Source organism: Sorex araneus, chromosome 6, assembly GCF_027595985.1.
Source record: "Sorex araneus isolate mSorAra2 chromosome 6, mSorAra2.pri, whole genome shotgun sequence".
NCBI lineage: Eukaryota > Metazoa > Chordata > Mammalia > Eulipotyphla > Soricidae > Sorex > Sorex araneus.
In genome coordinates, this window is record NC_073307.1 from 99,087,218 (window position 1) to 99,111,062 (window position 23,845).

Below are 23,845 nucleotides of genomic sequence, written 5' to 3' on the forward strand. Positions count from 1 at the left end.
GCGACCCCTTTTCAAACCGGCCAATCCGCTGCCCGCGCCGCCCGCGCCGCGTTTAAATCTGCGGAGCCGCCGCGACCCGGGCGGAGGCCGCCCGGGTGAGGGGGTCGCGGGGTTGCGGGGCGGGTCGGGCCGGTCGGGGGTCCCCGGGCGGCCCCCCACTCACCCACGCCCTTTCTCCTCGCAGCTGCCGGAGGAGCGGAGATGGACGCCCCCCGCGAGGACGGTAGGGACCCGCGTCCGCCCCCAGCGACCCCCGCCCCGTGGCCCGCGGGCCCATCCCGGCGTGGACACTTGGGCCCCCCGGCCCTTCCCTTGGTCCCCTCCCGAGGGTCTGTGCCCTCCGCAGCCCCGGCCTGGGGGTGCTGGGCTGCGGGTGTCCGGCGGCCGGGTCCGAGCCCGCTGACCGCCGGGCCGGCAGGGCCGCAGCCACCGCGTGGTCTGGGTTCTCTCTTTAAAACGGGTTATTTTGTTGTTGCTTTTGCTTTTTGCTTTTGCTTTTGGCCAGTCCTGGGCATGCCCGGGGCTTCCTCCTGGCACCCGGCGGAGGGGGCTGGGCTGTCCCCGCGCCCCCGCCCCGCCCCCTCTGCACCGGCCGCTGCCGGGTCAGCCGAGGTGGGAGGGCCGCACTGACGTCGCTTTCTGCCCCGTTGGAGGTCTGACAGGCGCTCCTGGCTGGGGGCTGGCTGGCCTCCCCAGCTGCCCGAGCCCCAGGGTGGCCCTGCAGGGGGTGGAGCCCAGCGCCTCCCACCTGCCCCCAGCCACGGCCTGGCCCACTGTCCGGGTGGTCCCGGTCTGGTCCACAGCCTGTGGTTGGCTCTGTCCGTGCCCCTCTGCAGGGTCCCCTGGGTACCGCCAGGAGTGACCACTAAGCGTGGAGCCGGGTACCCCCGAAACTAAGAGAGAAAAGCCGGTTTAGGTCTGAGGCCCCGGCAGCCCCCGCTGTTTGGGAAAGACGCGGGAATGTGCCCTGGAGGTCTGGGGCGGGGGGCGCGGGAGCCTCAGTGCTGGCGTCCTGGGGCGGGGGCGTCCCTGACTCCGGCCTTCCCCCCAGATGTCCTACTTTTGGAGGATGAGAAGTTTGACTTCGACCTCTCGCTGTCGTCGGCAAGGTAAGCGCTGACCCTGACCCTGCCTGCCGCGTGCCCCCTCCCTGCTGTGTGCCGTCCGCACCCCCCAACCGCCGTCACACCCCCGTCTCCCCGTCACAGTGCGAACGAGGACGAGGACGAGGTGTTCTTCGGGCCCGTGGGGCACAGAGAGAGGTGCCTGGCGGCCAGGGTGGAACTGAGGCTGCAGACCCCCGAGCAGCCCGCCCCGCCCAAGCCCTCGCCAGGGGACCAGTGGCCCTGGCTCCCGCTGGCGGGGGACGCCTTCGTGGAGGTGTACAAGGAGGCCCACTTGCTGGCCCTGCAGATCGAAAGTGCCCGCAAGGCCGCCTCTGCCCTCCCTGCGCAGCCCGGCAGCCAGGCCGGGGAGCACTTTGTGCAGGAGCCCGAGGCCAAGATCAGCCTCTTCGAGCGGGAGGAGGCGGCCAGGAGGAGCCCCCAGGCGCTGAAGAGGGAGACGTTCTGCGTGTCGGACAGGACGGGCCCCGCACCCCTGCCCGTGCCCCGGGGACCCACCCCCGGCCAGACGGCAGCGCAGAAAAGGGGTGGCAGCCAGCAGCTGCCCCGCGCCCCCTCGCTCCGCCTCAGGGCCCTGGAGAAGGTAGGCGGGGCCGCTGCCCCCGGGAGAGCCTCCCGAGCACTGGGGCTGAGCTTGGCCATGGAGTGAGGCCTGGGTGACACACACAAACACTGACACTCACACACACTCAGGGGCGCTGTGACGGCCACTACACACACGCACACTCATAGGGGTGCCGTGACAGCCCAGTACACACATACAAACATACACACACATGCACACACACACTCTCTCAGGGGTGCCATGACAGCCCACTGCGCGCGTGCGCACACACACTCACACAGGGGTGCCGTGACAGCCCACTGCGCGCACGTGCACGCACACACACACACACACACACACACAGGGGTGCCGTGACAACCCACTATGCACGCACACACACTCACTCACACACTCATAGGGGTGCCGTGACAGCCCAGTACACACATACACACACACACACACTCTCTCAGGGGTGCCATGACAGCCCACTGTGCGTGTGCACACACACACTCTCAGGGGTGCCATGACAGCCCACTGCGCGCGCACACACACACACTCTCAGGGGTGCCGTGATAGCCCACTATGCACACACACACACTCACACACTCAGGGGTGCCTTGACAGCCCAGTACACACATACAAACACACACACACTCTCAGAGGTGCCATGACAGCCCACTGCGCACGTGCGCGCGCACACACACACACACTCACACAGGGGTGCCGTGACAGCCCACTGTGCGTGTGCACACACACACATGTGCATGCACACACACACTCTCGGGTGCCATGACAGCCCACTGCGCGCGCACACACACACACACACACACTCACACACTCGGGTGCCATGACAGCCCACTGTGCGCGTGTGCACACACACACACATACACTCTCGGGTTGCCGTGACAGCCCACTGCACACACACAGCCACAGGGTCTGTGCAGCCCTTGCCATTGGTGCCCCAGGCCCTAGCCGGTGGCTGCGGGTCCTTTGGTTCCCCTGGTTGGTGCCACCTGCCTGCAGAGCCGCTTGGCGTCGGGGGCCTCAGGGGCTCTGGGATCAGATGCCGGCGCTGCGGGTCGCGGAGTCCCGGACACAGACCACGCACGCGCCCTGGAGCCAAGCGCCACGTCTGAGTCTCGGGAGGGGCAGTGCGGGCCCTGGGGTAGGCGCAGAGCCTGGCCAGGGCCGTCCCCAGCGGGGGGCTCGGTGCACGCGGGGGGCAGCCGTGTGGGCTCACTGGTGCCATCGGAACAGCCTCACTTGGCAAACGGCACCCAGCCTGCCAGGGACCCGCCAGCCAGCCCGGCCCGCTCGGAGCCCCGGAGAGAGGAGCCGCCCCGGGCCCAGCGCCCCGCCGTGCGCTCACTGCCCGTCCCCCACAAGGTGGGCCTGCGTCTGTGCCGCAGCTCTGTCCTCGCGTGTCCCTGTCTTTCCGAGTGTGTGCACACGTGTCTGTATCAGCATGTGGATCTGCAGGGGGTAGCGAGGGCTGGTCCACAAGGGGTGGGTCAGGGGGCACGCAGGGGCAGTGGGGGGCCTGCAGGGGTGGGTCAGGGGGCCAGCAGGGGCGGTGGGGGGGCACGTGGGGGCGGTGGTCGGCCTGCGGGGGCGGTGGGGGAGCACGCGGGGGCTGACCGGCAGGCCAGGCTCCCCGTGGGCCGAGGGCGGATTTCCCGGGGTCACCGCGTGGCAGAGGGGACAGTGGGTGCCCCTCCCGCTCTCACGCTCTCGCCCCCCAGGGCCTGAAGAAGACCCTGCTGAGGCCTCCTGGCTGTGCGGCCAGAAAGTCGTCCACCTCGGGCGCCCCCGCGGGCCAAGGCAAGGCTGGGCCACCCTGGGGGTCGCTGTGGGGGCGGGTCTGAGCTGGGCCTGGCGCGAGACGTGAGACGCCCGCTGGCCTGTGTCCCTGCAGATGGTGGCCAGCTCCTGGCAGCCCCGGGCAGGCCGCGGCCGGCCGGCCCCTTGGCGTCCTGCTGGCAGAGCCGGGGGCCCACCGAGCCGGCAGCCGAGCCCACCCGGACACCCGCCCCGCACCCCCAGATGCCAGAGCCGCCAGCCCGGGCCCCCGCCTCGCGCCGCAGCCTGTCGTGGTCCTCGCGGGGGGTGCAGACGGGGGCTGCCCGCAGGCGCGAGTCCTCGCTGGGCCCCAGGACGGGGGTGTCGTCCGCGCTGGCCGAGCCCTTCAAGGTCCCCAGGAGCCCTGCCCGTGAGTGGGGCGGGGAGGCCCGGGGGCGGGAGAAGCCGGGCGGGGTGGGCGCGCCTGGTGTCGCTGACCTCACGCTGCTGTCCAGGCGAGCCCCCCGGCACTGTGACCCCCCAGTTCCCTCGTGCTCAGAGGCCTCAGCCGCACACCCCGGCCGGGAGGTAAGGCGTCTGTCCCGCCATCTGTCCTGTCTCGCCGCTCTCTGTGAGCCGACACTGCTCGCTTCGCCCTCTGAACTGCCCTGGCCAGCGGCCCCCACTGCCCCCGCCTTAGTGGACACCGCCCACTGGACAGTCACGACTCGGCCTCACCTGAGGGCAGACATCGCGGTGGGCCAGCACCATCTCACTGCGTGTACACTTGAGTGCACACACCCACATGCACACCCAGCATACACACACCCTCATGCACACATGAGCACACCCTCCAGCACATACCCACATACACACCCTCCAGCACACACCCACATGCACACCCTCCAGCACACACCCACATGCACACCCTCCAGCACACCCCCCCAGCACACACGAGCACACACCCTCCAGCACACACCCACATGCACACCCAACACGCATATCCCAGCACACACAAGCACACACCCACATGCACACATCCACATGCACACCCCAGCACACACCAGCCTGCAGATGGGGCACCCCCAACCCTGGGAAGTGGCCGTGTGGGTGCGGTCTGCGCGCTGAGGGCCCCATGCCCTGCAGGACGCCCCTCCACAGCACTCCTGCCCCGAGCAGCATCGCCAGCCGTGCTGGGACCCCCTTGACCACCAGGCGCCTGTCATCCCTGCCCACGCCTGCCAGCTGCCGGCTCTCCAGCCTGCCCAGGGCGACCCCCAGGGCCACGCCCCGGGCCCTGGGCTCGCCCCTGTGTGCCTCTGCGCAGCGGCTCTCCTCTGAGCCCCCCAGAAAAGGCCCCCAGAGGTGAGCCTGGGGAGGGGTGCAGCAGGTGAAGGGGGTGGCCAGGCGGGCGGGAAGGCCCCAGGAGGGAGCAGCAGCAGGAGGGGGCACTGCGGGAGCAGCAGCAGGAGGAGGGGGCACTGCGGGGCCGGGCGGTGAGAGGCACGTGGACGTGGCCTCAGGGACATTCCCTGCAGGACCACCTCGGCCTGCGTTAGCGACGGCCACGCGGCGTCCCCCGACGGGAGCGTCTCCCCGCCGGCCGCCGTGCCCCAGGCCCTGCGCTTCTCCCCAGAGCCTGGCGAGGGCACCAAGAGCGCCTCCGTGGGACAGCGCCCAGAGGTGATGAACGCTCAGCCTTCCTGCAGGCTGGGCGCCCGGGCGGGCACACGTGGGTGCAGAGGGCTGGGAACGGCGGCCCCGCACGGACTGATGCTCAGTCCCCCGTGCTCCTGCCCAGGCTCTTCCCGCGGAGGTCACCCCGGACCAGCCGACCGTCGCCCCCCTGGTGGAGGTGGACGTGCCGCTCATCGACTTCTGCAGCAGCCCCCTGCCCAGCGCGGCCCCCGCGTGCCCGAGCCGGCCGCTCATCGACCTCCTGGTCAACACCCCCGAGTGGGCCCGGGGCAGCGCACCCAAGCCCCGGCCCGACCACGAGGCAGTGCAGGTGCGGGGGGGGCGTGGGTGGGTGTCCCCGCGGGGCTTGGGGGGGGCTGGGGGGCAGCGTCTGACCTCGCCCGTCTCCGCAGCTGATCGACCTGGCCTCGCCCTTGATCCAGCTGAGCCCTGCGGCCGACAAGGAGAATGTGGCCTCGCCCCTTGTCAAGCTCTAGGGGCTGCCCGGCCCCTGCCCCAGACCTTAGTGAAACTGTGCAATAAACGGAAACATGCAGACACCTCTGTGCCCAGTGTCCCTGCCCTGCCCGAGGCACCCCTGCCCTCCTTCCAGCACCCCTACCCCGCCTGCGGCACCCCTGCCCTGCCCCTCCCGCGCCCGGCCGGGCCTCACACCGGCCTCCACGCTGCGACCCGTCGCGCGCGCAGGCCGCCGGCGACAGCTGCGACCAGGGCGGGTGGCCAGCGGGGCTGCGGCGTGGACACACGGTCCCCGGGAGCGCCGGCCGGAACGCGGCACGCGGGGCTCCCGTTTCCGCCCGGAGCGCGGGGCGGACTTCCGGCGTGCCCGGCTCACGTTGTCGGCCGGACCGTGGGCGGGACTTCCGGCGCGTTCGCCTCACCTTGACGGCCGGACCGCGAGCGGGGCGGGACTTCCGGCGCGCGGATGCAGGCGGCGCGGCGGGTCGTGTGCGCCCTGTCGGGCGGCGTGGACAGCGCCGTGGCCGCGCTGCTGCTCAAGCGCAGAGGTGAGGCGCCCCGGGCGGCCCCCGGGCGGCGCCGTGTCCCGGCCCGGCTCAGCCGCCCGCGCCCTGCGCCGAGGCCCCGGCGCCCGCCCTGCCCCTGCCCAATGCTCAGTGCCCGGCGCCCGCCCCACCCCTGCCCGCTGCCAGGTGTCCGGCGCCCGCCCCTGCCCGGCGCCCGTCCTGACCCTGACCCAGCTCCTGCCCAATGCTCAGTGCTCAGCGCCCGCCCTGATCTTGACAAATGCTCAGTTCCCGGTGCCCCTCCCCACCCCAGCCCCTGCCTGGTGCCTGTCCTGACCCTGACACAGCCCCTGCCCAATGCTCAGTGCTCAGCGCCCGCCCTGATCTTGACAAATGCTCAGTTCCCGGTGCCCCCCTGCCCCTGCCCGGTGCCCATCGCCCACCCTGACCCTGCCCCTGCCCAGCGCCCACCCTGACCCTGACCCTGCCCAGCGCCCGCCCTGACCCTAACCCTGACCCTGCCCGGTGCCCAGTGCCCAGCGCCCAGCGCCGGCCCTGACCCTGCCAGTGCTCAGTTCCCGGTGCCCACCCTGCTCCTAATCCTGCCCGCTGCCCGGTGTCCTCTCTGCCCCTGCCCATTGTCCAGTGTCTGGCGCCCGCCCTGCCCCTGCCCCTGCCCCGTGCCCGACCTACCGCAGCCTCCCGCATGTTCCTGGCCCGCCTCCCGTCCTGATGGGTGAACGCCCTCGGGGGTCCTGCAAGGCGCGCGCCTAGAGCGCCGCCTCCACCCCGGCCCTGGCGGCGGGGTCGCTGGGCACCGGCGCCTGAGGTCGGGCAGGAGGGAGGCGCCTGGGCACCTGCCGGGCCGCGCAGCTCGGGGTCTCAGCGCCGCCCCTCCGCAGGCTACCAGGTGACCGGTGTGTTCATGAAGAACTGGGACGCGCTGGACGAGCACGGGGTTTGCGCGGCCGACCGAGACTGTGAGGACGCGTACCGCGTGTGCCAGGTGCTGGACATGCCCTTCCACCAGGTGTCCTACGTGAAGGAGTACTGGAACGACGTCTTCAGGTGCCCGCGGGGCCGCAGGGAGAGGACACCGGCAGCTCTGCCCCAGTGCTCCCAGGAGGGAGGCATGGCGAGGGCTGGAGGGCCTCCTGGAGGAGGTGGCGTTGGGCCAGCCCTTGTAGGTGGTCGGGTGTTAGGCCCGGCTCAGTTCTGGGGAGGGGGGGTCCCAGACGGGGCGCGGGAGACGCCAGAGACGGTCAGGGAGAGCTGCCGCACCCCCTCGGCCGGCAGCAGTGGACGCCACTTCGGGGACCCCGGGTCATGCAGAGAACGTGGGGGTCTGCGCCCCACTCTGACCCGCCCAGCCGAGAGCGGGACTCGGTGCCCCTGTGGAGAGGCTGAGCCCGCCCTGACCTCCTCAGTGACTTTCTGAGCGAGTACGAGAAGGGGAGGACCCCGAACCCCGACATCGTCTGCAACAAGCACATCAAGTTCCACTGCTTCTTCCACTACGCGCTGGACAGCCTGGGTGCGTGGCGGCGGGGGGGAGGGGCAGGGGTCCGTGCCCAGCGCCTCCTGACCCCCCCAGGGGCTGCTGAGGCCCGCAGCCCGGTCCATCTGCCCCTGGACACGCCCCGCCCTCACAGTGGCCGCTCTGCTGCCACCGGCTCGTGAGGACCCCCTGGGGGCACTGCTGGGGCCACTCCCAGACACCTTGGGGTGCCCCTGCCCCAGGCCCTCTGTCCGCGCTGGTGACTATGGGATCTGTCCAGCCCCAGGGCGGTGGCCAGTCGGGGGTGGGGACAGCTGGAGCCCGAGTGTCCACCCTGAAGCCTTGGGTCCCCGCCAGCCCTGCTTGCCTGTGGTCACTGCACTGCTGGGCCGGGCCTGGAGGCCACACTCAGGCCACACCAGGCCCCGTGTCCAGGCGGCCACTTGCAGGCTCGCCCGGGGTCGGCTCCTGCGGGGACATCACCCCAGTCTGCGCGGACAGTTCTGGGTGGCCCCCGGCCAGCCTGGCGGGGCTGGACGCCTCCCCGAGCAGCCTGAGGCTGCTCATGAAGCCCAGAGCTAGGCCCAGTGGGGCCCGCGGCATCAGGGGTCCGAAATGGGCCTGAAGGTGTCGTGCTGTGGCAGGGGCAGCCGGCCGCCCTGGCGTCCCGACACAGGCGCTTGCCCGGGCTTGGGCCACACCTGGTGGTACCAGGGTTGACCTGTCGGCCGTGTGCAACGCCAGCCCCCTCCCCCGAGCCCAGGTCAGGGTCGGAAACTCGGGGTCACGTGATCCCTGCTCAGCCAAGGTGGCTTCTGTGCTGTCGGCCAAGGCCCCCAGGCGTGTGGGTGGGTGGCAAGCCAGGCCTGGGGGCGCCATGGCTTCCGGGGGCCGGCCCGGCACTGACAGTGTCCCACCCCCTAGGCGCGGACGCCGTGGCCACAGGCCACTACGCACGGACGTCACTGGAGGACGCCGAGGTCTTCCAGCAGAAGCATGTGCGAAGGCCCGGGGGCCTCTTCAGGAACCGGTTCGAGGTGCGGAATGGTGAGTGCCGCCGGGCTTGGGGACGTTGGGGGCTGGGGGGCTGTGCCCCAGGGGAGGGTCCTGCTGGCTTGCCCCAGAGCCGCTGACTGGCCCCTTGCTCACGTCCCCAGAGCCGTCCCCGGTGCGGAGGGAGGTGGGCGGGCAGGGGACCCTGGAAGCTCACGCCGCCCTCTTCTCTCCCCCTCGGCAGCCGTGAAGCTCCTGCAGGCAGCCGACAGCACCAAAGACCAGACGTTCTTCCTCAGCCAGGTGCCCCAGGACGCCCTGCGGAGGACCCTCTTCCCCCTGGGTGGCCTGACCAAGGCCTTCGTCAAGAAGATCGCGGCTGAGAACGGGCTGCAGCACGTGCTTCAGAAGAAGGAGGTGGGCCCGGCCGGGCGGCAGACAGGCTGAGGGCATGGGGAGGGGCCTGCCGCCACTGCCCGCTGTGCCCTCCTCCTAGGGCTGAGGGCGTGGGGAGGTGCCCGCTGTGCCCGCCTCCTGGGGCTGAGGGCGTGGGGAGGTGCCCACCGCTGCCCTCCTCCTGGGGCTGAGGGCGTGGGGAGGTGCCCGCCGCTGCCCACTGTGCCCTCCTCCTGGGACTGAGGGCGTGGGGAGGTGCCCACTGCTGCCCGCTGTGCCCGCCTCCTGGGCAGGGGCCAGCCCGGGGCGCCTGGTGCGGCAGACCCTGGCCCCCCAGGGAGTGGAGCCCGCCTCCAGCACTCTGCCCCCAGGGAGACCCCGCCCCACCTTGAGGTGCCGGGGTGGGGGGCGTGGGCCCCTCACGCGCGTGTCCTTGCAGAGCATGGGCATCTGCTTCGTGGGCAAGAGGAACTTCGAGAACTTCATCCTCCAGGTGCGTGGGCGGGGCGGGCGGGGCGGGCAGGGCTGGCCTGTGCCCGGCGGGCAGCGGGTGACACCCGTGTGCCCCCAGTACCTGCAGCCGCGGCCCGGGAGGTTCATCTCCGTGGAGGACGGCGCGGTCCTGGGCACGCACAAAGGTGGGTGCAGACGTCGGGGGTGAGGGGGGCGGCCGGGCGCTGGGATTGGCTGGGGAGGGCAGGGGCGGAGTGATGCGGGTACCCAGCCCTGCCCTCGCCCCCTCGCAGGCTGGTTCCTGTACACGCTGGGTCAGCGGGCCAAACTGGGTGGCCTGCGTGAGCCCTGGTACGTGGTGGACAAGGACGGCGCCACGGGCGACGTGCTGGTGGTGAGCACGCGGAGGTGGGGGGCTTGTGCCACTGGGGGGCGGGGATCCCGCTTCTCCCAGGGGTGCAGGGGCGCGAGGAGGGGTGGAGGTCCTCGGTCCGGCCCAGCACCCGCCGCGCTGCTGCAGGCCCCGCACACGGACCACCCGGCCCTGTACCGGGACCTGCTGCGCACGGGCCGCGTGCACTGGATCACCGACGAGCCCCCGGTCACGCTGGCCCGGGACAAGATGATGGAGTGTCACTTCCGCTTCCGCCACCAGATGGCGCTAGGTGAGCGGCGGGCGGCGGGGCGGGGCGTGGCCTGAAGGGGCGGGGCGGTGGCTCGGGCTGCGGCGGCGGGGTGGGGCCCGGAGGTTGGGGCTCGGTTGGAGGGGCGGAGCCCAGCGGCGGGGGCGGGGCTCAGTTGGAGAGGCGGGGCCATCGTCGGGGCGGGGCTCGGTTGGAGGGGCGGAGCCCAGTGGCGGGGGCGGGGCTCAGTTGGAGGGGCGGGGCTCTGTTGGGGGCGGGGCCCGGAGGTTAGGGCTCAGCCGGAGGGGGCAGGGCTCGGTTGGAGAGTTGGGGCGGGGCTTGGCGGCGGGGGCGGGGCCCTGTTGGAGGGGCAGAGCCTGGCGGCGGGTTGGGGCTCTGGCGGCCCCGCCCTGGGCCCCCGCCAAGGCCCCGTTTGCCCCCCCAGTGCCCTGCGTGCTGACGCTCAACCAGGATGGCACCGTGTGGGTGACTGCGGTGAAGCCTGTGCGGGCCCTGGCCCTGGGGCAGGTGAGCGCGACCCCTGCGTTCGGGTGCTGGGTGGGGGCGCCTCGGGCCTGACCTGGCCTGACACACCCCCGCCCCGCAGTTCGCTGTCTTCTACAAGGGGGATGAGTGTCTGGGCAGCGGCAAGATCGTGCGCCTGGGACCCTCGGCCTACACGCTGCAGAAGGGGCTGCGCCAGGCCAGAGCAGCCACCGACGGCTCCTGCGAAGAACCCCCTGGTGGCCCACGACCCCCGCCCTGAGGGGCAGGAAGCCGGGAATAAAGCGTGGACTCTAGCAGGCGTGCTGTCGGTGCGGGGGGCCCCATGAAGCCAAGTCGGGGTCTCTGCACGCCAGACCCCTGGTGGCAGGGAGGGGTGCAGGAGCGGGGCGGCCTGGGCTGTTCATCCCTGTCCCTGCAGAGGCTGCCCCCAGCCCCTGCCGGCTGGCCTGCAGCGGGGCTGACCTGCTCCAGGGGCACCTGCAGCCCAGCGGCCTGGAGACGGGTGGGCAGTCACCCAGCCTGCCCCCGACTCAGGCACAGAGGAGAGGCGAGCACGGCCGGGCTTGTTTTCACACGAGGGCCTGGGGGTGGCTCTGCTAATCGCCCTCGGGGCCACAGGTGGGGTCAGTGTCGTCAGGCCCAGACCCCCAGGAGGGGACATGCCAGGCCCCAGGGTCACCGGGGTCAGGGACGGCCAGACAGGCCAGTTGGCTCACAGGCGAGCATGCCATAGGCCACATACATGTGCACAGACCAGACCGTGCTGGCAGCGGAGCCCTCAGCCCACGTGTGCAGCCACGTGGGTCAAGACCCACGGAGTGAGCAGGCTGGGTGGGGAACGAGGGGGACGTGTCGGGATGCAGACATGGTGACCACAGGACACACACTCTGGAGCACTGCTGCTGCCGGGGCCAGGCGAGGGCCCCGCCCGGCCGCGCGGGGTGGAGGGAACAGTTTCTGCACGGCCGAGGCGTTCGTGGCTTCGTTTATTGCAGACTCGGGGCTCCAGTGTTGGGAACAGCAATAAATACACGTTGGCTAGATGCCTCCAGTGTCTCCTGGGGGCCCGGCCAGCACCGGGGTCAGCACTGGGCCTGTCTCGGCCCAAAGCCCGTCTGGGTGGTGAGCACCGAGAACAGCCCCCTGGACAGCCCCAGGCCCCTCCCGTAGCTGCGCCTGGGGCCCCACCCACAGCCCTAAGGCCTCGCCACCCAGCACAAAGGGACGCCTGAAATGAGACATTGGCAGCGTCTGGGCACCCAGCCACTGCCCTGTGGCCACACCGGCTGTCCACACGGGGCGGCTGCAGCTCCTCCGAGTGGCCCCAGGCAGTGTGGGGGCCATTGAGAGTGGCCGCGGCTGTGTCCCTCTCACAATGGCCATCTGGAGCAGAACGCCGCCATTGGTCCGACGGCGGCTGGCACCCGGCCTGCCCGAGCAGGAGGGGCGGGGGACGCCGGCTGGGAGGGTGCCAGGGAGGCCCTAGCGAGGGGCGGCTGGGCGTGGCCCGCAGGCTCTGCCAACCCCGCTCACGGCACCTCGGAACAGTGTCTTCCTGTGATCCCGCAGGTCCCGACCCGGCCACCTACTGGCGTCGGCCCGACCGCGGGCAGGGGCCCGTCCTCCCTCTGCGAGGACCAGTGCTCGGTGTCCTGCGGGTCCTGGGGTCTCAGGACCAGCCCCCGTGGCGTGGCAGCTTTGCAGAACGCTGTCCAGGGGCCGGGGATGCCCACGCGCCGGCCAGCCCGGCCATCGGCTCCTCCTGCACTGACCATGGGGCCTCTGGGCCGGCCAGCCCTGGACACGGCTCGCTGTCCCGGCCCTCTCGGCTGCGGCCTTTGGCACCTGTCGCACAGCCCACCTGGCGCTGAGCGTGGGGGGGGCCGGGGGGGCTCCTGTCCGGAGCGGGCTGAGGTCTGTGGGACGAGGCGGCTTCACACCTTCCTGATGGTTCAAATCGACGTTTCGTTACTGCCTCTGGGGGGAAGAAGCACCGGCAGCGGTCAGCGGGGGCACCAGGCAGGCCCCGCGCCCCACCCCAGCCTCCCCACCCCTGCCCCAGGGAGCCACCTACACCCCGGTCACAAGGCGGCCACAGCCGTGCCTGGGTGCTCACAGCCGACCGCGGCCCGGGCTCCTGCGACCCCAGGACTGCGCAGACCAGACTGGGGCATCACAGGCACGTCCGAGGGGCCAGGCAGTGACCGGGAGATGCCCCCCCCACCCCGTCCCCCGGGCACCACCCCCTCCTGCCAGGCCTGCAAACTCACTCGGACCCCGAGCCACGGGCCTGGGCGCTGCCCGCACGCACGCTCATGGCCGCCCCGTTGAGGTGCTCGCGCCCTGGGTCCGCGCCCGGGTCCTTGGCGGCCGCGGGTCCGGGTCCGGCGGCAGGGCCGGGGGAGGGCGCGCGGGAGGACGCGGGACTCCCGGGCAGCTTCCCGCGCAGCCGGGCCCGCAGCGGCGCCTCGCTGAGCGGCGGCGGGTACGTGGCCTTGTTCTTCAGGATGCCTGAGGGCACGCGGGCACGGGGGTCAGCGGCGCTGCAGCCCCCGGCCCCCCGGCGCCCGCCCGCCCGGCCCCCTGCTACCTTTCCTCTGCTCCGGGGGCCGGGCGGGGGGCGCGCCCTCGGGGTGCAGCTCCACGCTGACCCGCGTCTCCACGCGCAGGCACGGCCGCTCGCCCGCGTCCTCGCTGTCGCTCCCGCCCAGGCTCCCGTCCGGCCAGCCGGCGGCCACGTGGTTGGCCACGGCGTCCACTGGGGGCGAGGGGGACCCTCAGCCAGGCGCCTCCCCCAGGGCGCGCCGCCCCGCCCCCGCGCTGCGCCGCCCCGCCCCCGCCGCGCCGCTCCCCGGGGGCTCGCCTTTGGGGGTGCTGTGCAGGGGGCCCCGCGGGGCCTCGTCCCCCGGCCCGTCGTCGTCGCTGTCCGAGGAGGGCGAGGACGCGTAGGAGCTGCTGTGCTCGTCCAGGGACGACTCACTGTCCGACTCCGAGTTGTGGCCTGCGGGAGGGACGGGGCCGGGGAACACTCAGGCGGGGGGACAGGGGTGGCGGGACCCTCCCGGGCCGTGGCTGGGCGGGCGGGCGGGTGGGCGGGAGTCACCTACCCTGGGCCTTCTTGGCGCCGCGGGCCACCAGGGGCGCGTCCAGCCCCCCGCCGGGCGCGCTGAGCTTCGTGCCGCCCTCGTCCCTGTGGGGACGACGGGTCAGTCCAGGGCCGGGGGCGGGGACAGGCCGCAGGGGGCGCGTCCCGGGGCCCAGGGGCTCGCCACCGACCTGCCGGTGCTGTCCAGGGAGGCGGTGGACTCGCCCAGGGCCGTGCGCAGCACGTTGGGCTCCTCGCTGTACGTGTTGTTGCAGTTGAGGGAGCGCTGGGGGCAGGCGGCCAGGGTCGGGTCAGGGCAGGGTCGCGGCCAGGGTCAGGGTCACGGCCAGGGCCGCGCAGTCACTAACAGTCTGGCCTCGGCCCGTCATAGGCCGAGCACCTGAGGCCCAGCAGTCCGGGACCGGCTCCCCAGCGCCCTCCAGCCCCACCCCTGCCCGCCCGGGGCCCCGCGGTGGACGCCGAGCCCTGGTCCCGCCCGGGCCTACCGTCAGCAGTGTGGCCTTGGTGGCGGCCGAGTCATCGGGGTGCAGCTTCCTCCCGGACAGCGCCCCCTTCAGGTGGCGGCGCACGTCCGCGTTGAGCACGCAGTGGAACAGGAGCACGGAGACACCCTGGGGACAGGCGGGCACTCACCCCTGCCCCCTACACCCACACGCTGGGACACGCTCACCTGCACGCACACCTGTGCTCACACTCACCTGTACACATACCTGTACGCACACATACACACACGTGCACACACACCTATACACACACAACTGCACACACACATATATACATCCTGGGGGACAGACGGGCCACAGCACCCACGCGGGCACTCACACCTGCCCCCCACACACCGGGACACGCTCACCTGCACGCACACCTGTGCTCACACTCACCTGTGGCCACACACACGTGCACACACACACCTGTACCCACACACAACAGCACCCACACACACCTGCACCCACACCCATATGCACACACACCTGTACACACACCTGTACGTGCATACACACGTGCACACACACAACTGCACCCACACCCATATGCACACACACCTGTACACATACCTGTACGCACACACACGTGCACACACACCTGCACTCACACCTGTATATACACTCACCTGCACACACTCGCTGTCACCCACCCATTAGCCGCGGCCCCCACGCACTGCCACACCCACCCATGGCACTGGACACCCCCAGACGGGCCCCCCCTGCCCACAGTCTCTGAGTTTCGGGGGACCCCGGGTGGACCCTGCGTGCTCTGGAGGCCCCGGCGAGGGCCACTATGCGGCTGGGTCCCAGGGTGAAGGGTCAGAGGGCGTCCTGCTGGGGACACACAGGCCCCCGCGGGGTGTCTGCCGGGCCCCACCTGCAGGCAGCTGAAGATGGCGAAGAGGTAGTGGCAGGCCAGCATGTCGCTGTTGACGGCCACGAGGCCCAGCAGCCAGGCCGCGCTGACCAGCAGCAGCAGGAGGAAGGCAGACCTGAGCAGGGCGCTGGGGGACGGCAGGACACGGTGACCCCCACCGGCCCGGCCCGCCCCCGCCCGCCCCATCTGCCCACCCCCACCAACCCGTCTGTTCACGCCCACCGACCCATCTGTTCACGCCCCTGCCCGTCCATCTGTCTGGGCAGCTGCCCACCCACTGTCCCTCAAGGCCCCCGCGGGCGTCCCTGTTGGGGGCTGACGGGGGTGGAGGAAGCAACCCAGCACGCTGGGGGAGAAGTGTCCAGCAGGACGAGGCCGAGTCCGGAGGCCCCTGACCCCCTCACAGGCAGGGTGGCTTCGAGACTGGGCAGCTCAGATGGTCTTATCTGCCTTCAGGGGCTTGGTGGCGCCTGCCTCAGTCTCCCCACTGGCACTGTGGGCTTGTGGCACTCTCCTCGGGACTCTGGGTGGACCCCGGGGCCGGGCAGCTGGCGCGGGGGCCTGGGGGTGAGCCGCACTGCCCGCTGCCCGGCCCCCGTTCTCCCGTCCCCGCCCCCCGCCCCACTGCTGTCCCCTCCCTCCAGCTGGGGCCTCCCAGGGACTCCCTGACGCTGCCCCGTGTCCCTGAGTTACCGTCGCCCGGCACCCAGCCCGCCTGTCACCACCTCTGTCCCCTGCCGGCCCCCCCGCCCATGCCCCCCACCCACCCAGCCACTCACACGACCCCTTTCCGCTCGTAGTACTGGCGCTTCCTCTGGCAAGAGACGCGGGTGGAGAGCACCAGGAGGACCGAGTTCACCTGCAGGGACATGGCTGAGGGGCCGCCCTCCCCGCCGCCCTCCCTCCCTCCCCGCCCCGCTCTCGGCCCCCAGACTCACGATGATGACGGCGCCGACGGGCCCCACGAAGCTCCAGATGAGGGTGTCCCGCAGGGAGAGCCAGCAGAAGTCGGGGTTCCCGTAGCCCTGGGGGTCCAGGCCCACCGCCAGGCCTGCGGGGAGGGAGAGGCTGCAGGGGAGGGGCCCACCAGCAGAGGGCGCTGAGACGGGCCTCGGGGGCCGGGGAGGAAGGGCCGGGAGCACACGCATCGCGGGTGTGTACACGCATGTACACAACTGACACAGGCAGGTGCGTCCATACCGCACTCCCAGCTGCCCAGCCCCCTCACCCGCCAACCTCCCCCCACTGCCCACCCACACTGACCCATCTGCCCATCCCCCACGGTCCACTGGTCCATCTACTCATCATCAGTTTCCAGAGCCGCCCCTCTGGGCCCGTCACCCTCTGCACCCCACAGCCCCCGCAGTGCTCCTGGGGACCCCCAGGGCCCCAGCGGACAGGCCCACCCACCCGCAGACGCCCAGGCTGGATGGGGCGTCCCTGGCCCCACGTGTGCCGAGTCCCCCCACGGAGCTCGGGGTGGAGGCCCCAGGGCTCACCCGTGATGATGGCCGGGAGGCCCCAGCCCACGACGTAGTAGAAGCGCATGGGCCCCGCATCTATGTTGCGGGCCTCAGTGAGCATGCGGTACACGTGCAGGCTCTCCACCAGTGTCCAGGCGAAGGCGCTCATGTGCACGAAGTGCAGCAGGATGGCGATGATGGTGCATAGGAACTGCAGGAGGGGACGCTGCTTCCACCTGTGCACGCGCACGTGCACGCACACTTTGCACACGCGTGCACACACATGCACTCACACATGCATACATGTACACATGCATATGTGCACACATGCACACATACAGATATTCACACATGCATACACACATGCATATGTACACACATGCATGTATGCAAATGCACATGCACATATATGTGCACACATGCACATGCACACAAATACACACATGCACACATACGCATGCACACATGCACACGCGCGCACACATGCACATGCACACAAATACACACATGCACACATATGCATGCACGCACATGCACAAACATGCACATGCACACATATGTATACACACATGCATGCACGCACATGCACATACACACACACCCCGCCTGTCCGGCCGCCCTCCTTCCACCCACCCACCATCCAGAGCTCACCGGGTTCTGGGTCTGCGTGATCCCCACCACGAACACCAGCTGCGAGAAGAAAAGCGCCACGACGAGGTTCCTGTGGATGCCGAGCAGGACGGAGCGCAGTGCGCGGGCCAGCAGCAGCAGGACGAAGGCCAGCAGCAGGGCGGCCAGCGACAGGGCTACGGCCGCGTAGGTGACCACCCGCAGGGGCAGCACCTCCCCGTGCTGCGGGGGGAGGCAAGTCGGGGTGACGACCGCTGCCTGAGGTCTGGGGCCTCCCGCGGACACCCCGTTTCCGGCCTCAGAACTCCCCGGGTTTCGCCGTCAGTCACGAGTCCCTCGGGCTGGGGCCGGTGACCCCGTGTGGGGACAGTGCCGGGGGCCCACGCAGACCCTGGGCCGGGGGAGGCTGCACTCGGGGCAGAGGCGAGAGTGAGGTCACGCGGGGCTGACCGGGGCGGCGTGCGGGGGCGGGGGCACCCACCTCGCGCCTGGAGATGTCCATGAGCACCGCGGAGCCTGCGGCGTGCCCACAGCGGCAGGTGACGTGTGTCCGGTTCCGGGACAGCAGCTCACAGCCCCGGGCCGACCAGCCCCCGGTGGCCCTGCAGAGGGCAGGGGCGTGAGGGCCAGGCAGCCCCTCCCACCTTGGGGGACCCGCTCTTGCCCCACGTGCGCCGGCGCCGGTGCCGTCCCACCTGCCCCCGGGGGCGCGCCCTGCTGTGTCACCCCAATGAAGCGTGACGCGGGTGTGGGGGGCGCCCAGGCAGGGCCTTTGTTCTGGAGGACTCAGAGGGGCCGCAAGTGCTGGGGGAGGCGGGGACGCCACCCTGGGAACCTCGGCGCCGCCTCTGGGCTCAGTTTACCGTCCCGTAAAATGGAGTGCCAAGGCTCCGGGATAATGGCCCCGCGCCACGGCTAATTGCTCTGATTCATCCGGCTGAGCCGGCGCCTGCCAGCGGCCCTTGAAGTGCCGTGTGAGCTGAGGGGCCAGTCTCCTGCGGCTCCCGAACTGGCCTTTGGGACCGGCGGTGACGAACCGGGCCTGGCCAGCCGGCACCAGCGGGCCCCGGAGCCCCCGAGGGGACGCCCTCTTGGCCCCGCCGGGGCAGGAGTGTCCCACGGCTGACGCCAGGGCCCCCAGGGGGCGGCAGTGCCCAGGAGGCTCAGGCCCCATGCGGGGGACGGCGTGCCCAGTGCCCAGTGTCTCCGGCAAGGACGGGTCTGTGAGTCTGTCCCGGCCCCCCACGGGTGTCCCGCGGCCCTTACGTGACCGAGTGGTTCCAGAACACACAGACGGGCTTGGTGCGGGCCTCGGTCTCCAGAAGGGCGAAGTCCAGCAGCAGGGGCCTGTCCAGCGGCCACAGGCCACCCTCGCTGTGCACCATGGCGCTCACCAGCGGCGTGTTGATGACCGGCCGGTTGGGCAGCCTGCGGGCAGGTGGCAGCAGCTGTGACCGGGCCCGTGGGCAGCCGCTGACCGGGCCCGAGGGCAGCAGGGAGAGGGCGCAGCCGCCGCTCGGGGGTGGGGACGGGGGCGGGGGCAGGGGGCTCAGAATGAGAAGGACGCGGCGGCACTCCGGGGACAGTGAGCCCAGAGAGCGCCACGGGCCGACAGCAGCCCCAGCCCGGCCCAGACCCCAGCACAGAGCCAGCCCGGGGTGAGGGTGTCACGCCCACACGACCCCCTCCCGGCCGACTCACCGCAGGCTGCGGCGGTCGGGGTCGTACTGCTCGGGCAGGAGCTGGCCCAGTGTCCGGTAGACGATGACCAGGCCCACGGCGAACTGGCCGGGCTCCTCCGGGTGTCTCCTCTGCCGCCCAGGGGGGGTCTCGGGCTCGGCGCCGGGCCCCGGGCGCGCCGTCTGTGGGGACACGTCCCTCCTGCCGGCGGGCCTCGTGGTCGGACCCTCTGCCAGGGGGACGGCGTGAGCGGGAGCAGGACCCAGAAACCAGCACCCGAGAGCCGCGACACACGCTGACCCGCACCCCAGGGGGGCAGAGCCCGGCCGGGACACGACAGCGGGCACCAGCGCCAACACCGTCACGGCGGCCAGGAGGTCAGGGGTAGCCGGGCCCCAAGGTCACGCTCAGTGACACGGTTCAGAGGGACAAACGTCCGCACACGGGCCGGCTCAGAGAGGGGACGGCTGTCGGGCGCCAGGGCCCCGTGCAGGACCTGCCTCCTGGCCCGTTTCCGCCTCGCGGGGGAAGTTCTGGGGGCCTCTGGGGGGCCGCCTGGAGGGTGGTCAGGGGGCTCTGGGCACAGTACGGGGTCCGCTGCCCCGCGCCCGGCCGCGTTACCTCTCCTCGCGGGCGCCGTGAAGAAGTCGGCCGGGAAGACGGCGAAGGACGCCAGGCCCTGTGGCACGTCCTGGCCGGCCCCGTCGAGCCGTGGCACCCGGGCACCCGAGAAGTTGAGCTTGTCGAAGACGTCCACGGCCAGGACTGGGGGGACAGCAGCCTCAGTCCCCCGGGGCGGGAGGACACGGAGGGCGCACGCCGCTGCCCCCCCCCGCCCGTGACCCCGAGGCCCAGCCCCCCCCCCGGCCCAGGACCCCACCGCGCGAGCCTCACTCATGTTGGGGGTGACCAGGACGAAGGGCCTGAGGTATGTCCGGCGCACATTGCGGGCCACGGTGCTGAAGTAGGCCTCGAAGTGGCGCAGCAGCTGGCCCGCGCCCGCCTCCACGCGGTGGATCTGCTCCCACGACGCCCGGGTGTCGGGCGCCAGGAGGGCGCTGCCCGTCTGCACCACGTCCTGTGGACGGCGGCCACGCGGACGGTCAGGCCCGGCCAGCAGGAGCCGCTTGGGGCACGCGGGGGGAGGGCCGGGGGGGCTGGGGTGGGACTGGGCAGCCCCTTCGCATGCACCTCTGGGTCGTCCCTGTGCCTCAGTTTCCTTGCCAGTGCAGGGAACCCCGACCACACCCGGGGGTTTAGAGACCAGGGTCTCACCTAGGCACGGGAGCAGCCGGGATCACGCAGAAGGGCCCCGCCCCCGCCCCGGCACCTCGACACATGCTCCCCCGTGCTCACAGGCAGGTGTGAGAGCAGGCGTGTGCATGCGCAGGGGTGAGAAGGGGCACGTGTGGGCACGCACACGCGCCTGTGTCTGTGTGTCTGCACACTGGCTTTTGTGCTGTGTGTGTGTGTCCACGTCTGTGCAGGCTGTGTGTCTGCGTGTGTGTGGTGTTTGTGCACGCCTGTGCGTGTGGTATCTGCCTATGTGCCGTGTGTGTGTCCATGTGCTGTTTGTCCATATCTGTGTAGTTTGCGTGTCCGTGTGGTGCGTATCTGTGCCCGTGGGCTATGTGTGTGCATGTCCGTGTGTGTGTGTGTGTGTCTGTGGGTGTGCGTGACGGGCTCAGCCCCGCGGGGACGCGTCCCCACCTCGTGGAAGCGGGCGTCCTGCGTGGCGGCCAGCTCGAAGCCCTGCCGGCCGCTCTGGTGCTGCAGCACGCGGGCCAGCAGCTGGTAGGCCGTGCGGACGTCGTCCCCCAGGAGCGCGGCCGTGTGCCGCGTGGCGTTGTGCAGCGCCCGCGCCAGCTGCAGGGCCCTGGCACTGTTCATCTGCGTCTCGTTGCGGCTCAGCTTCTCGTTCTGGAAGCAGCCAGACGGGCCGAGTTGGGGGCGCGCCCGGGGCCGACCCCTCTGGACGCCTCAGGACACGCCCCACCCCCACCCCGTGTGGAGCCGGGGCAGGAAGAGGAAGCTTGTGCAGGAGACGGCAGGTGCGGGGGTCCCTCACCATGGCCTTGAGCTCCACGAAGGCGCTGCTGGTGCAGTTGAAGAGCTCGGGGGGCAACCAGCCCCGGTCCCCGCTGCAGTGCCGCACGGCGTTTCCTGCCACCCGGGACAGAGCGCATGTCCTTGGCCGCGACGTGCCGAGACCCCAGCGAGGGGTCCCCGGGGCTGCCCGGGCCCACCCACACCCTGTGGTCTCGCCGCAGCTGCTCGGCTGTGTGAACGCAACCACAGAGCACTGGCACACGAGCACCAGCCCTGGATATCCCTGAGCCCTGAGGCTGAGCCGCTCTCGCAATGTCCACCCAGGGGTGCCGTGGGCCACGGGGGGCATGGCCACGGACAGCGGGGTACGATACGGGGGTACAACGGGCCACGGGGGGTGCCCCAGCTTCTTACCCACAGATCCCTTGGGGCACGGCACCGCCGCTGGCTGCCCAAACTTGGTCTGCGGCCACCAGATGCCAGCCTCGAACGCCCGGGGGCAGCCGTTGTAGATGACTGGGTGGGAGAGAGGGTCCGGCTGTGCCCGGCTGTGCCCCCGCCCCGCCCGCCCCGCCCACGGCCCACAGCCCGGCAGACGCACCCTCACAGCCGCGCGGGGTGACCTCGGCGAAAGGGTTGTCACAGCGGTTGCACTGGCGGCCCACGACGCCCGGCTTGCAGGCGCACTGGCCCGTGTGGCCGTGGCAGGCGCGGCTGTGTGAGCCCGCGGGGAAGCACTCGCACGGCAGGCACGCGTCCTGCTCTGGCGGCCGGTAGTGGTTCTCCTGCAAGGCAGACGGGCCCGTGGCACCGGGAGGCAGGTGCACGGGCCGGGCCAGCGCTGGGGACGGGGACCCTGCTCTCAGGGGGAGGGGGTTTGACGGGCCGAGACGCCTACAGACGCACGCGCAGGGGGGCCAGCGGCTGGCGTCCACCTCCCGACACCTCGGCAGTGTGTCAGGGGCAGCAAGACAGGCTCCCCCCGCCACGCCCCTTCTCCCCACTCCGCCAGCACGTGCCGAGGCTCCGTTCCTGGTTCTGACGTGACGGGTCCAGCCCCCAGGACCTTGGCAGACGGGCACTCCTGACCAGGGGCCCCGCCCACAGAGGGCATCCGCGCCCGCCGGAGGCAGCCTCACCTCCCAGCAGCTCCCCCGCCTCCCAGGAGGCTGCCCGAGGGGTCTGGGGACTGGACGAGACCAGGAGGAAGGACCCAGCCAGCTGCTGGACGCATGTCCCCACACATGGTCGTGGCACGTGGCCCTGGATGAACCTCGCCACGAGATCACAGCCATGCCAGGGACTGCACAGACCGGTGTGACGGAGTGTATGGTGCAGGCGTGAAGGGGCAGGACAGGTATGATGAGGAGAGATGTGCGAACATGCAGATGACCGTGTGGGCATGCGTTACAGGTATGTGCGTACAGGTGTGCGTGTACAGGTGTGCATGTGCAGACCTGAGTGTGCAGGTGTGCCCGTGTGGTGTGCCCTTGTACACGTGTGTGTATACAGGCGTGCCCATGAGGTGTACCCGTACAGGCAACCCTGTACAAGTGTGCATGCACAGGTGTGAGTGTGCAGGTGTGCCCATGAGGTGTGCCCGTGCAGGCATCTGTGTACAGGTATACGTGTATAGGTGTGTGTGTGCCCGTGAGGTGTGCCCGTGCAGGCGTCCGTGTACAGGTATACGTGTACAGGTGTGCGTGTGCCCGTGAGGGCGTCCGTGTACAGGTATACGTGTACAGGTGTGCGTGTGCCCGTGAGGTGTGCCCGTGCAGGCATGCATGTGCAGGGGTGCTGTGAGGGGCGCCTGAGCTCACCTTGCACTGGCACAGCCCGCTGGTCTTGTTGCAGTCGGGGTCGAAGCCCTTGTCCACGGCACAGAGGCACGGCCCGCACACGGGGTTCCCCCACCAGCCTCGGGGGCAGGGCAGGTCGATCCTGGGCACAGGGTGGAGAGGGGGGCGTCTGGGTCCCGGGATGGCGCCGGGCATGGCCTGTCCACACGGGTCCTGGACGCCCCCTGCCACCCTGAGGTCGCAGCATCCTCCCACCTCACCATCCCCCACGGGCCGGGAGCCGGGCACGGCAGGCTCAGGGCCATCAGCCCCACGGCCATCCCGGAGCCACGGGCCCCCAGCTGGAGCGAGCCCACTCTGGCTGCGCCCCTCACTCGGACCCGCTACCACATGTCTGAGCAACCAAGACCCCCGGGCCAGCCCAGTGAGGCTTGACCACACCCACTCACCTGACCCAGGAAGGGCTGCCAGTGGAGACACCCCCGTGACCCTGACAGCCTGCCATGGGCAAGGAACAGGATCCCCGCCAGGTGAGCGCCTACCCTGCTCTCACCTGCCGGGCCTCACCCACTCTTACCTGTTCTCGCAATAGCGCCCCCGGTGGCTGCTCCCACACTCGCACACGTAGCCCTGCGGGGCGCTGGGCGTGCGCACACAGGCGGCCACGTTCTCGCAGGGGTTCAGTTCACACACGTCCACACACTTGTCCCCAAAGTACCCTGTGGGGACAGGGCTCGTTCGTGAGCACCGGATCCCGGGGCTGCAGCCCCCTGGGAGCTGAACCCGACTCGGGAAGCGTGGCTCTCGCCCCTGCCCGGAGCCGGGCCTGGGGACAGACCAGGGCCCCGCAACTCTGCACGCCTGGGCTCGGGTGGGCTGGGCTGGGCTCCGGACAGAGGCTACGCTGAGCTGTGTGGGGTGCAGGCACCACCAGGTGTGGCCACAACAATGGAAAATACTTTTTTCCCCTTTTTGGGTCATACCCGGCGATGCACAGGGGTCACTCCTGGCTCTACACTCAGGAATTACTCCTGGCGGTGCTCGGGGGACCGTATGGGACGCTGGGAATCGAACCCGGGTCAGCACGTGCAAGGCAAACGCCCTACCCACTGTGCTATTGCTCCAGCCCCCAGAAAAGACTTTTTGTTGTTGCTTATTGGGGGTGCGGGGAGTCGC

General features: G+C 70.9%; 3 protein-coding genes across 5 annotated transcripts in view; 2 read left to right on the plus strand and 1 right to left on the minus strand.

Moving 5' to 3' along the window:
- Positions 1-43: 43 nt before the first annotated feature.
- GTSE1 (G2 and S-phase expressed 1) lies at positions 44-5,662 on the plus strand. 2 transcript variants are annotated; one of them, XM_055142630.1, is made up of 11 exons: positions 44-223; positions 1,052-1,109; positions 1,209-1,707; positions 2,950-3,054; positions 3,411-3,489; positions 3,584-3,877; positions 3,963-4,035; positions 4,594-4,812; positions 4,986-5,130; positions 5,249-5,455; positions 5,538-5,662. In XM_055142630.1, the coding sequence occupies exons 1-11, from the start codon at positions 202-204 to the stop codon at positions 5,619-5,621; spliced, it is 1,785 nt and encodes a 594-aa protein (XP_054998605.1). In that variant the 5' UTR covers positions 44-201; the 3' UTR covers positions 5,622-5,662. The 2 variants fall into 2 exon arrangements, with proteins under 2 accessions (XP_054998605.1, XP_054998604.1); XM_055142629.1 differs by having other exon boundaries at positions 100-223; positions 2,926-3,054.
- A 351-nt stretch (positions 5,663-6,013) lies between these two features.
- Positions 6,014-10,873, plus strand: TRMU (tRNA mitochondrial 2-thiouridylase). Of its 2 annotated transcripts, XM_055143179.1 has the most exons (11): positions 6,014-6,152; positions 7,013-7,178; positions 7,538-7,644; positions 8,533-8,655; positions 8,846-9,018; positions 9,437-9,490; positions 9,569-9,635; positions 9,744-9,844; positions 9,971-10,115; positions 10,519-10,601; positions 10,681-10,873. In XM_055143179.1, the coding sequence occupies exons 1-11, from the start codon at positions 6,071-6,073 to the stop codon at positions 10,837-10,839; spliced, it is 1,260 nt and encodes a 419-aa protein (XP_054999154.1). In that variant the 5' UTR covers positions 6,014-6,070; the 3' UTR covers positions 10,840-10,873. The 2 variants fall into 2 exon arrangements, with proteins under 2 accessions (XP_054999154.1, XP_054999153.1); XM_055143178.1 differs by having other exon boundaries at positions 9,437-9,635.
- A 142-nt stretch (positions 10,874-11,015) lies between these two features.
- CELSR1 (cadherin EGF LAG seven-pass G-type receptor 1) overlaps positions 11,016-23,845 on the minus strand; it is a 43,575-nt gene continuing 30,745 nt past the window's right edge. The window contains exons 13-35 of the mRNA XM_055143632.1: positions 23,247-23,388; positions 22,691-22,811; positions 21,472-21,655; positions 21,285-21,386; positions 20,890-20,984; positions 20,532-20,741; positions 19,716-19,899; positions 19,443-19,586; positions 18,843-19,050; positions 18,408-18,569; positions 17,623-17,743; positions 17,163-17,363; positions 16,548-16,722; positions 15,987-16,099; positions 15,828-15,907; positions 15,049-15,175; positions 14,172-14,297; positions 13,857-13,951; positions 13,688-13,770; positions 13,444-13,581; positions 13,171-13,338; positions 12,851-13,091; positions 11,016-12,557 (exon numbers count right to left, since the gene is read on the minus strand). Coding sequence (XP_054999607.1) covers positions 12,533-12,557; positions 12,851-13,091; positions 13,171-13,338; positions 13,444-13,581; positions 13,688-13,770; positions 13,857-13,951; positions 14,172-14,297; positions 15,049-15,175; positions 15,828-15,907; positions 15,987-16,099; positions 16,548-16,722; positions 17,163-17,363; positions 17,623-17,743; positions 18,408-18,569; positions 18,843-19,050; positions 19,443-19,586; positions 19,716-19,899; positions 20,532-20,741; positions 20,890-20,984; positions 21,285-21,386; positions 21,472-21,655; positions 22,691-22,811; positions 23,247-23,388 — 3,245 coding nt within the window. The 3' untranslated portion in view covers positions 11,016-12,532. The remainder of the gene's footprint in view (positions 12,558-12,850; positions 13,092-13,170; positions 13,339-13,443; positions 13,582-13,687; positions 13,771-13,856; positions 13,952-14,171; positions 14,298-15,048; positions 15,176-15,827; positions 15,908-15,986; positions 16,100-16,547; positions 16,723-17,162; positions 17,364-17,622; positions 17,744-18,407; positions 18,570-18,842; positions 19,051-19,442; positions 19,587-19,715; positions 19,900-20,531; positions 20,742-20,889; positions 20,985-21,284; positions 21,387-21,471; positions 21,656-22,690; positions 22,812-23,246; positions 23,389-23,845) is intronic.

Bases quoted from the DNA above. Each gene is read 5' to 3' on its own strand.
- TRMU (XM_055143178.1), top strand. From the start codon at position 6,071: ATGCAGGCGGCGCGGCGGGTCGTGTGCGCCCTGTCGGGCGGCGTGGAC. The intron at 7,179-7,537 runs GTGCCCGCGGGG...TGACCTCCTCAG, and splicing joins TACTGGAACGACGTCTTCAG to TGACTTTCTGAGCGAGTACG. The intron at 9,636-9,743 runs GTGGGTGCAGAC...GCCCCCTCGCAG, and splicing joins GGTCCTGGGCACGCACAAAG to GCTGGTTCCTGTACACGCTG.
- GTSE1 (XM_055142629.1), top strand. From the start codon at position 202: ATGGACGCCCCCCGCGAGGACG. The intron at 4,036-4,593 runs GTAAGGCGTCTG...CATGCCCTGCAG, and splicing joins CCGCACACCCCGGCCGGGAG to GACGCCCCTCCACAGCACTC. The intron at 4,813-4,985 runs GTGAGCCTGGGG...CATTCCCTGCAG, and splicing joins CCCAGAAAAGGCCCCCAGAG to GACCACCTCGGCCTGCGTTA.